This window comes from Bemisia tabaci, chromosome 8, assembly GCF_918797505.1.
Source record: "Bemisia tabaci chromosome 8, PGI_BMITA_v3".
Classification (NCBI taxonomy): domain Eukaryota; kingdom Metazoa; phylum Arthropoda; class Insecta; order Hemiptera; family Aleyrodidae; genus Bemisia; species Bemisia tabaci.
In genome coordinates this window covers 27266904-27279597 of record NC_092800.1, presented here as the reverse complement: position 1 = coordinate 27279597, position 12694 = coordinate 27266904, and the positions used below count along the sequence as shown (strand labels likewise).

Sequence of the window (12694 nt, the reverse complement as noted above, 5' to 3'; positions counted from 1 at the left end):
TCTAAGTTACTTGATCGTTATCTACTTTCCGTTATAACAAAAAATGTCGGTTACTTTTTGTTACGGCGTGGAACTTTTTAAGGAAATCGCATTACGTAAAATTTAATTTAAATACATTGCAGGGCTGTATTTTCACTATTGCGGCAACACTGAGAACGGCGGATGGGGGCCACGGTGGAAGGGAGGGGGGGTCGAGGGGACGGGAGAGTCGGGCTACCGTTCAGCTCGACTTCACTCTTTAGCGCAAAATGAAAAATGTTCTATACCTTATAAGTGTTTACTCAACTTATTATTTAATAAAACTCCTCCTTTTTTTCTTGTTTAATACAACATCTCAACATCTCTGCGCCGTGAAAATGAATTCGCGTTCCGACGTTAGCTGTTGCCTTCGAGCCATGCTGCCACAGCTCCTACCAAAACTCCCGGGGTTTTCCAAAATACATATATGAAAAATCAAAGACAGCAAATCTCGGTTTATGACGTTATTAATTTTTTAATCACTTATTAGATTTTTTCGCAGGAAAGCTGATGAGAGGTACTCCCTGGAATGTTCACATTTTTTTAGCCCGTGCAGATAATTCATGAAAATTACAGACAATACTGCGGATTCGTTTTGTTTCAAAAAGATTTAGAAATTTTAGCGATTTTGACATGTCGCATTTGAGGCACGAGTTCATTGACATTCACTATCGAGAACAATTCAAGAATCTACCAATGAATTTATACAAATACATATAACGGTAATCTATGGTGCGCATATAGTAGATTGTGATAACTGGATTCTTTTTAGACCAGGGTCAGTAAATAGAAATTAATTAATATCAATAAGTAATTAAATAAATACGTTCGACGAAAAAGTATTCCTTCAGGACTCATTTTGGACTGCATTTTGCAAAAAGGAACAAGAGCAATTCAATGTTGTTTAGATTGTGCAACTTAAAACCTTTCAAAAAAAAAAACAGAAATCACGTAGGAAATTACATTTACGGATGTAATTTTCGTCGTAAATTTATAGTTTATTGGTAGTAAAGATGAAACTTGTTTAAATGATCAGTTTCTATTTGCAAGGTGAAAAAAGTTACACAATCTTAGCGACATTGGAATGCTTGTGGTTCCTTTTTGCAAAATGCAATCCATTTTACAAATACTCCTATCTCAAGAAATGTAAAGCTTCTCGACTTCGGAAGAAAAATATAAAATATTCATAAGAGACTTAAGCTCAGAGCTAATTCCAATTCATTTCCCCCAAATTGGAATCAGTTTGTCTGTAGCAAACTTCGTCATACAGCAAAGGAGAGCAAGATGTTTATTCTGTTTTTTTCATTTGAATAAAAAGTCTGCTGTGAGTTTCCTGCTGTGAGTGACATATGCGCTAAAGCAATTCTAGTCTTATCAACCTTCCAGCTCTAGCCTATGAATTAAATTCAATTATCTTAAAAGCTAAGGAGGGTGTTTTTACTTGACCCTCCTCTACTCGGTTGGGTTCTTTTAAATTAGGGATTACTTATCTCACAATAACTACAGCACAAGCAATGAATGCAATACCAAATTCAAAAATTTTTTCGACAAGGAAGCAGACATGACTTCCGTAACGAATTAAAAGTATACAGTTAAATATTATACAGTTATTATAATATTATCAGTTAGTATTATTGTACAGTTAAAATATAAATCATACAATTCCATTAAACTAAAATACTCTGGCGCAAAATTCATTAATTTTAACTGTTGTTTGCTGTAATAGTTGGATTCAAGTCAGTAGGGGGGCGTGAATGATCGATTATCGATACTTTCTTAGTTGAAGCAATAGTAAACAATCGATTGTTAAGGTGCTCGTTGCAAACACCCTGTTAATCGATCCTTTTCCATAGTTTTCAATGGCAGATCAATCGATATATCGCAAAACACGCCACGTCACTGATAGGTACAAATGTTTGCACCTTTCCTGAGTGTACAAAACTGGCAACTTGCTTTCAGCCGAAGGGGTAAACTGCTTCGGAACGCCCTGAAAACCTCCGACAGTGAGAAAATGAGGAAGGAAGTAGCGTATATCGGTCAATCGGTTATCCAGTTACGAGCGAGGGAAAAATCTTTGTGAGAGCAGGAAAATACTCTCGAAGCGACAATGATGCCATAGGCGGAAAATGGGATTAGAAAGTAAACGAAGGAAGTAGGTCGTTGCTGAGTTAGGTGTGAGCTTTGATTCGGACGCCCCGCCCCTCCCCCCTCGATTCCCGTGACGTCATTCTGATTCCACTTCTCGATACCGTTTCGGTGATAAAAGGCCCAAGACGTGAAGTACACAGTCGTGATGCAATTATTTATACTTCCGAACAGCTCAAATTGCATAACCGTCAATCCGAAGGAAACATGGCGTAGGAACATTAGATCGTTGCCTTTCTTATGGTAAATTATGAATTTTCCGAGGGACACCTGATTTTTTTGTTTTGTTTTTGTCTTTTGTTGAATTTCCTGGATAGTTTTATGTGTAATTGGATTGGATTCAAAAGAAAAAACTCAGTTCATATCAAGCTCGAGCCAAGGTTTTTTTTATACTTTTTATTATAATTATATGTATACTTCCGAACAGCTCAAATTGCATAACTGTCAATACGAAGGAAACATGGCACAGGAACATTCGATCGTTACCTCTCTTATGATAAATTATGAATTTCCTGGAGGACACCTGATTCTTTTAGGTTAATTTCCCTGGATAGTTTGATTTGCAATTGGATTGAATTCTAGAGAAAAAAACTCAGTTCAAATCAAGTTGGAACCAAGGAACTATAGGTTTAGAGTTTTATTCCTCTAATTACTCTACATCTTTTTCTCAACTTTGAATTTTTCATAGTAGAAAGTGTGCGGCTATAGGTAAGCTTAGTACTACTAAAAACTGATTTTCCCCAAAATGTGACTTGGTATTTTTCTGTTTACTTGGACGTATTTATGGTATAAGTAACATTGTGAATAAGAGTGCGAGCAACATAGGTACTTCTTTTAGCATAAATACTCCACTTTCCAATCAAATCTAATTCATCTAAAAAGTTTCAGGAAAAAAATCTTAACTTTTTCAAAAATGAATTATTTAGAAGATTAAATCTGTAAATATCTGAATGCTCATACGTGAATTTATTCTACCCGTGTTTTTACAGGTTTACCGCGGATTTATTAATTATTAATAATTTTTCGTTCAAAAAGTATCTGTTGGTCTTAAATCTTCCAAAAAAAGTAAAAGAAAATAATGAATAAAAAAATCATTTCACGTGGTGAAGCCTTTGTAGAACGGGACTAAATCGGAAACTCTTGACTGCAATCTGACACTGTGCCATTTTTCAAACAATCGAGCATTATGTAATCGATTCTTTTATTTCTTTCTGTCTTTGTAAACTTTTCTGTTATTTTTTCCTCGAGTGTAGCGCGCTTCAAACTTGGAGAAAACCGAACAACGCAATTTTGTGGCGCAAAATTTGCTCCAGAGACTCGGATGTACATTTGAAATAATAAACGCGAACCTAGCCTGATCTGAATTTAGTTCTGTTGGCTCTACTTGCTTAATTTGAAGACTTCTCATTGCTTATGACTCACTTAAATCTTACCACAGTATTTTATCTCAAGCTCTTTAAACAAAACTCCGTAAGAACAAATGCATAGATTGATAGGTTGTTCGGAACACAGTCAAAATTCCCTGGCTTAAAGAGCCTGAGAAATCAAACTACTTGAGCCTATTGAATGTCCAATTAAGATTTGTCATGACGTAACTTTTTAGCTTTAGCCATCTTAAAATTCCGAAAAAGTTCCAAAACGGTCCACCCTAGAAGGCGTAAGGGGGCGGATATTTTTAAAATTATAAAGTATCTAATGTGGAGTAAATTTCGTGATACATTATTACCCTTAACAAGCGTTCTCCCTTTTCTTTCCTGCATTACTTCTTCTTTTCTTTCTTCTCTTTTTCTTCCTCCTTTTTTCGGGCGAACGGGGGGAGAGTGTGCCCCCTCCCCCCTCATTCGTTTATTGTGTGGGGTCTCTATAATATGTTGTTTCCTGGCGTAACCGTCGGTGTTTACTTTCCCCACAAAATCGGCAATCATGTTCGACTCTCCCCTCCCTGCAAGATCAAATTTCGGCGACATCAAACCGTAGATTTTAATGGCACCCCATTTGCGCGGGCAGATTTTCATCGAACCTCCTCGTTTTCTTCATCTCTCATTTCATTTTGGCTCGTTCAATGAGCAGTTTAGCCCCGCACCTGCAATATGCGCAGCATACGGTGTTGCTCTCTCTCTCTTCACTGATACTATGCTGGGTTTCGGTTTCAAAGATTTATTAATCTACCTTAACCTACCTACGTATTAAAAGAAATTTTATACAAACGAAGCTCGATTTTCAAACAGGAAAAAAGTTTTATTTTGAAGCAAAAATAACGTTTACGCAAACAAAGAAAATCTCATTTGAGCATACGCACACAAGCCTCGACATTCGACAAATCATCGTTCATTTAACGTAAGGCGGAAGGGCGCATTTCTATTTTAATAAGAGCCCTTAAAAGCATTGCGTTATACAGAGAGCAGGATTCACGTGAAAATAGAGATACGCCCTCACGTTAGAGGAGCGACGAAGTGTAATAATGGTTAATTCTTATTTATTCGCCGGCGAACACCATACGAAAATGCGAGAAGTGGAAAAATTGGGGAAGCGTCAACTCCATGAGGGACAATTCACTAAAACTCTCTACACCTCTTTGGTGAAACAGGACTTAATTATCTTTCAAGAAAATATCATCTTGTTATACCTGAACCGAATAAACCTTTTGATTTGTCTCATGCAAAGGCTGTTAGATTTTTCCTGTGTGCTACACCTTCGCGACGGCGCGGCGCGCCGGGCGAGGGCGACCAGCGCGACACGCGCATAGGCGCCTACAAACCTAACAGAATACTTCACACATTGCGCAATGCGTGAAGTATCCTGGTTAGGTCTGTAGGCGCTAGTGCGCATGATGCCGCGCTGGCATGCCAGCACGCCGGGGCCGTTGCCGCTCCGCTCTGTGTTTGGCTCTAATATTCAAACTCACGAACTCAGCGTTAATCAACTCATAATTTTGAAATGTTCGCACACTCCGCCTGGATTACTTTCATTTACATTGATGAAAAAAAAAACGATGTTTTTACGGAAAATATAATGTGTGGTTTGTAAATATTAAGGTGGCTCTGTGCCAAATTTTATGATTTAAATATTTTGCGGGAAAAATGTTAAGATGTTTTTGGCTCAGAACTACTCCAACCTCATTTTTCTCCTTCTCTAAAATGGAGATTGATTCCTTACGGCGTAGGTCAGTAATAATGAATATACGTATGAATAACTTACGTTAGAATTGTTAAAGGGCACATGCAAATCCCATAGGTCGTGGGCATCATTGCTAGGTATTTCTGTGTCCGCAACTCTTGGGGCATATCATATGTGACCTCGTTGAAGTACAAATTCAGGGTTGGCAGGAGGTCGTCCCTTCCGTCCCTGAAAAAAAATAAGGCACAAATGAAAACATATAACTCCTTCAATAAATGAAATTGTCACTTGCCATCCCTTAATTTATAGAATAACCCTGCCATTAAAGAGGATGATTAAACCAAAATCAACCCAACAATATCAGGAATATCTTATCCTGTTTTAACTGCTGATACTAAGCGAATTTTCGCTATCGAATATCATTCATCATACGAATTGATAGACACCGAGTGGTGCCGATGATCGGTGAGAGCAATAGCTGATCAGAGTTCAGATATTTTTTTAATGAAATCAAGAAGAACTTTTATGAACGAAAATTTATTGGATGATTTTAGAAGAAATCTTTTATTTTTATGTTCTTTGGTTTCACACATTTTATCGACTTGTATAACTCAAAATGTACACGAGAATGTATTTTTCATTCACTCATTACACTTTCAGGTATGGACGGCTGATTTCTCAAGTAAGTAGTTTTAACTTCCTAATTTGTCGTTCATCCCCAGACCGAAGAGCGTAGTTCGAACAATCAAACTTTTCAAGGATTTGACCCTGCGATCTCTGTTTAAATTTTGACTGGTTTGCTTGTGATCAGAAGAAAAATCCGAGGAATTTCAGTTGGAAACGTTTACTAGTTCACAACGTTGAAATGCTGTTACCTCCTGTCGTCTCGGAGACGACGAATTTATCTTACCAACGAAATTCGCTTCTATGACGAATAAAATTAAAGATAATTAAGTGTCCCAGCCCTGCCGAAAGTAAGTGGAACAGAGGAAAGCCTGAATAAGGATTAAATACACAATACACTTGAGACATCACAAAGTCCAACTCTTAATTGCAATTAAAAGGTCGTGAGCTTTTAGAATTCCTATTTACCACCCTTCCTTAACTATACATTTGTGTTTTGTGAAGCACATTGTGTACAAAAATAAGAACGAAAAACGTATGGGCACCAGAATAAATGATCTGATAATTTCATAATCTTAATGCTTATCAGAGATATTTTCGTACGAGTACCTCTCCTACGAGTTTGCCTGGGAGTGATTTTTAGCTTAAAATTTAATAAACTGCGTCACTCAACGCAAAGAAAGATCTGCTGTCCAATTACGAGAGTAATTAATTGCTTTCAGTGGAGACTCAGCGCACAGTTATAGTTATAGGAAGATGATAAAAACTGGAGCTACTTGTCAAGTAATCAATTTATGAACTAATATCTATGAAAATGAAGCTCATTAGTTCACATCAAACTGTATCACTTTGCGTCAAGAGGCAACAAATTCATGTTTATAAAGGATTCGATGGTAGTGTATCATGTAATCGTACCTAAATAACAACAGCTTTAATCTCGACACTTTGATCATACTTCCTGGAGCATCCAAGTGTTAATTTTCTTTGATAATCTGTAATAATAACTTGAGCCAAAGAGTTTCAACAGCTTTCTCATTTAAGTTAAGAACGCATCATGTTTTGAAAGTCGATTTAATGGAACAAAAAAGTTTACCGAAAATTTTAATTACTTTTTATCTTATTTTTTCAGGCGGAATAAAATTATCTAATTATTTTTTTCTCTGATCTTCTCCATACCAGATGTTCATAGATTAAATATAATGGATTCCGTCATGATGTTATCGAATGTTGGTGCCAACCGCGACACGTCTTCATCTTTGCCCAGATTATAATATTTTAAAAATCAAGGGGAGAGAAAATAAGAAAAAAGAAAAGGGAGAATAGGAAGAAAAGGATTAAGCACTTTGAGAAGGAAAGAGGCGTTAAAAAGTTGCCACGAGCGCACCGGTAATCGACCGATGACCATTGACTATTCGGATGCTATCTCGTAGATTGGCGCGGGAATTTCGAAAAAACAGTAGGATTGTAATTTTTAAAGTCGGAAATTAAAAAAATTTAAGTTTAGTGAAACATTAATTTTTTCTTTCTTGAAAAACATTAGTTGAACAGAATGCCACTAATTTATTAAAGAGCTGATGACCTAACCTAACCTAACCTAACCTAACCTAACCTAACCTAACCTAACCTAACTTAACCTAACCTAACTTAACCTAACCTAACCTAACCTTACCTAGCCTAACGAAACCTAACCTAACCTAACCTAACCTAACTTAACCTAACCTAACCTAACCTAACCGAACCTAACCTAACCGAACCTAACCGCTAAGTCAGTAAAAGTCGCTGATTTAGCTAACTATTTTCAATATTAAATTAATTGTTGTAAAAATGAGTTTTGACCTAACCGCTAAGTCAGTAAAAGTCGCTGATTGAGCTAACTATTTTCAATATTAAATTAATTGTTGTAAAAATGAGTTTTGTGACTTATTTGGACGAAGAATCAAGATTGGGGGATTTTACAGATTGGAAAAAAAAAAAAAAAAAATTCCTGATTCGGGAATCGAACTCGGCGCCTCCTCGGTGGCAGACGGATGCTCTACCCGTTGGACCACCGGTGCTGACGAAGAACAGTTGGAAATAAGTAGTATATAAGGGTAGCGTTATTGTTGTTGAAAAGAAGATGCATCGTTGACCGGTGACCGACGCAGATGGTTGCTGGGGATTCTGCAACTTTTCATGCCTCTTTCCTTCTCAAGAGTAAACATCGAAGGGAAGGAAGGAAAGAAGAAATCATTTTTCCAGAAAATCATGGCCACGGTTATTAAAATCCTCTGAAGGCGGTTATATTATACACTGCATCAGAGATCAAATGTAATGCGAATAACGCAAGACAATTTAAAGAAAAAAAGACTTTCCGAGTTGGATACATACTCTGCAGGTTGCACGATTGTTGGTCTGGGGAGTTTCTCGAGCTCGAAAATCCTTATTAATGGGTCACGCCTCCTCTGCAATGTGGCAATACGAGGAGAAATATTTTCTCCATGAGAGACTTCAAAAGCACCCGTTCGAGGAGGCCGGGTCATCACAGCTGGACGTATTTCTGTCAAACGGAACTATGTGCATTAAGACGTGAGCCCTGAGACCCATAAGCATATGTGCATAACAGGGCTCACGTCATAATGCACATAGTTCCGTTTGATAGAAATACGTCCAACTGTGTTTATAACCCGCGCGCTCAGGAAACATCCATTCTTTGCAAAAGCGTGACAAAGGCGAGAGGAGAGAGGGGGTCAAATGGGGGCTTCGAGACACTGATAAAAACCGGAGTCTTAGTTCCTGACATCATACGGCTCTCTTTGAGTATGACTGCAATTGTGTTCGGAAGTCATAATGCATTTTTAGAGCGCCAAAACTAATATTTTGTAGTTTCCAGAGAATTGTTTTATGCGTTCATCAGAGGTATTCGAGACTTGTCGGCCTCCTGTGGTGTAGTGGTAGTATCGCTGGCCCTGTGACCAAGAGGTCCAGGGTTCGATGTCCAGCCAGGTGACCCGAGTTTGATGGTCTCGGATAATGGTCACCTGGAGCTGGGGTAATAAGCGTGGGATTTGCGATACGCTACTTAAAATTTGGTAAAAGCAATGGAGAAATTTAAAAATTATGAAGAAATAATATTAATCTTAAGCTCTTTAAATTTATTAATTACAATATTGTGCGATTTAATGAGATCTACGGGGCAGAACGATTTGTGCGACGAATAACGAGGCCCAATTATGCCTCGCCTATCTTTGGCTGTATTGTTCACGTTCCTCTTTCAGCACCATACTACACTGCCGTGTTAAGGAAAAACGCCGTATAAGCTGTTAGGTGTTGCCAAATCTTCTTCGATATATTACGATGTTCCTGGAAAACTCTTGGACATTTTCCAACCAATGTTTTACAGGATTTCAATCACAATTGAATCTATAGTATCTGAAAATTTAAAGGAAAAATAATCATAACTCTCCTGAAACATTATCATTTTACCGGAGGAAATTTGGCAACTCTCGAATGCTCATACGGCATTCTTCCTTAGCACGACAGTACAAACAAGACAAATGGAAACGAATGCCATTTGGAGGTAGAGCAAGAGAGAGGACGCGCGTTGATGACGGCGCAGAGATACAACTATTCGTGCTTGATGGATGTCCGTGTTGCGTCTACAAAATGGAAGGCGCGATGCTGCGATGCGTACACTCGCAATGCCCCATTCTCTACTGCCAATGAGATGTCGCTCAGATTTGGGAAAAGTGAAAAAAACTATGGTCTCTCCTATCTTCAGCTGTGTTAACACTCGATTTTTTTACTTTTTTTCAATTTGATGATCTTCTTTTAGGATGTATGGTAGACCTATATCTACAGATTTTATACACCAGCATTTTAGGTCCCGGAGAAGAGACAGTCGGGTTAATTTTATTATACTGAGTATTCCAACTACATTTCTCTCATCCCCTCTTATATATCTCTCTCTCATTTTCCTTTTGCCCTTGCAGTGCTGTGTGTGTAATCCATTGCTTTCTCCGTTTTTTAGTCAAATTCTAAGAACTGTTTTTGCTGATGACTGAGCCTTTTTACGAATGCATCTATGAAGCACAGAGTGAACATCGCTTTACAAGAAAGAAAGAGAGAAAAATTGGTGTAGGACTCCCCCCCCCCCCCCCCTGCACTAATTCAACTATATACCCTCAATTTCATGGGCAAGAATCACCACTGCCCCAAGTCTCGGGTCGATTTGACTTGGCTTGGGCGAGGGTTAAAAAGGAAGTTTGAATATAGAAGAAATTACAATTTTTAACAAGAATTTCCAAAGAAAACAGCTGAGCTCTTCCCTACTCTAATACGTGCATATGAAAGCACTCTGCTTGTTGTTCATTGAAATGAAATGTATGAAGGGCTAGTATTTCAATAAACCACCTTTACAAGTAAGCACCCACTCTACAAGTGATTTTAAACTCGTAACAAGTTGGATTTTGCAATCGCTAGCGATGGTAATATTCGTCATGGGAACGTTAGCTTCTGGGATATGAAAATGTTAAGGTACAGTTCGTTTGTAGTATCTTCTGAATTGAAGGGGCTATGTAATTTTGTGTTGACATCTCTTTTTTAACATTTTTAATTATTTTCTTTGCATACAAGAAAGCTGTTATGTACCAATTATTTATTTTCGTTGGATTATATATGGTTTTAGGAAGTTAACGCATTTAAGTTTCAGGTTCGCTTTTTCGGCGTAAAGTATACATAAGGTATCCCAAAAAACTTGTTCTGTAACTTCGAAAGTAAGATAGATACAGACATGATCTTGATTTCATTTTAAAGATCAACTCAATACCCATCGATTAAAACCAAGATCAGCTCAATCGGATAAAAATTGACCGAGTTATGGCAATTTGAAATCAGCGAGGAAAGTTTACGCCTACGGTTTTTAAGGAAGATTCTTCATCGCCGTAAATCGAAAAGTCGGCCGATAAAGTGATGCTTATTGTGTTTTTTTATTTTCGAGGTGTCATTTATCAACATTTTGTACCATCAAACACAACAGTTGACAGTGCGTATTATTGCAAAGTACTAAAGGAGTTGAGAATGCACATTTCCCGGAAACGGTCGGACTTGAAAGCTTCGTGGATACTCCATCAAGACAATGCGCGGCCTCACACATCGAGCTTAACACGTGAATTTATGAGTAAAAATGGAGTTGAAACAATCCCTCATCCCCCTTATAGCCCTGACTTGGCTCCATGTGATTTTTGGATGTTTCCTACGCTTAAAAAGGAGCTGCACGGACGAAGATTCGTATCGAAGACCGAAATCCAGAATGCAATTCAAAACTTTTTCAACTCCATCCCAGAGGAAGAATTCAGGAAAACAATGTTGGATAAGTGGCAAGAGCGCATGAAAAAGTGCATCCGGTTTGATGGACGGTACTTTGAAAAGCAAACGGAAGTTATGGAAGATTCGGAGGAAAGTGGATACGAATATTTACTTTTTGAATCCTGGTAAGCGAAAAATCTTCCTAAAAACCGTAGGGGTAAACTTTCCTCACTAATTTCAAATTGTCATAACTCGGTCAATTTTTATTCGATTGAGCTGATCTTGGTTTTAATCGATAGGTATTGAGTTGATCTTTAAAATGAGACCAAAATCATGTCTGTATCTATCTTACTTTTGAAGTTACAGAACCAGTCCCGGTACTTTTGGGACACCCTACGTATGATATTTTTACTCTACACATATGCCCGAATACGCATCGTAAGGGACCTATGTGCTTCCTAAGTTGCCAAGTATTAATTATTGTTAGATGATTGGTCTAAAACATTCAATACAACCAGTAAAAATTAACTGTCCCCTACGAGATTCGAACCCCCGCTCGCACAAAAAGTGCCGCTCTCCCAGAATCTGAACAGTTGTACATTCTTGGCCATCTTGGTTAGAATTGGAATCTGCAGACTGGCAGTGAAATTTTGTGCGTTAGAAGTTGGTTAGAAGGGTGGCTGCACTTTTGGGCCCTAAGCCCTCCATGAACCGATCTGTCGCTACTCTCCCTATACAGGTACTCTAGGGCAGGCCCATGCTGAAATTAAGGTTCAGCCCTACCTGCCTAAGGGCCTAGTCCTACCTGAGGCGGGGCCGAGCACTAACCACATAGGGCTGGGCCCTGGAGAAGGTAGGGCTGGGTCCTGAAGAAGGTAGGGCTGGACCCTGCAATGCGGGAAGGGCCGGACCCCCTAAAAAAGAATTCGAGGATGTTACTCTACTTGTACGAGCATATTTAGCGCGCTCTATGCACTGTTCTATGAAGAACTCACACAAAATCGGAGAGACTGTATTTTGGATATTTCAGTTTGAACATTGAATGGCAAAGAAATAGTAAATTTTAAAAAAGCCTGAATTACGGCCATTTAAATAATTCTAAGCTCAATTTCGATGGCATATTCAGAATCTACATGAAAAAGTGGTCTAGAAACACTCTTTCAAAGCATGATGGATTGATAAAGAGTCTCGCTATGGAGAGTCAAAGAGAGGAGAGTCGAGAAAATGAGAATCGCTAAAACGGGCTGTTTTGAATACCGCTAAAATTCACCCCATCTTTGGGGGTCGATATCTCGCGAACGGGGCGTCAGATGGGAAAACCCTTCAAAATAGGTTTCTTAATATGATATAAAGACCCCGTACACCAATTTTCAGCCAAATCGGAGGGGGTCGGGTTTCGAGCTTGGTTGCGTTGACGTGGAATGACCCATATGTATTCCATGTGCAATATCCGAAAAAATGGCTCAAATCTAAGGAAACGCGGATTTCTATCGAATTTTATCGATGG

General features: G+C 38.4%; 1 protein-coding gene across 1 annotated transcript in view; it reads right to left on the bottom strand.

Annotated features, from left to right (window-relative positions):
* The window catches only part of LOC109033969 (prolactin-releasing peptide receptor), a 186903-nt gene that overhangs the window by 41930 nt on the left and 132279 nt on the right, over positions 1–12694 (bottom strand). The window contains exon 5 of the mRNA XM_072303774.1: positions 5362–5508. Within this exon, the coding sequence (XP_072159875.1) occupies positions 5362–5508 (147 nt within the window). The remainder of the gene's footprint in view (positions 1–5361; positions 5509–12694) is intronic.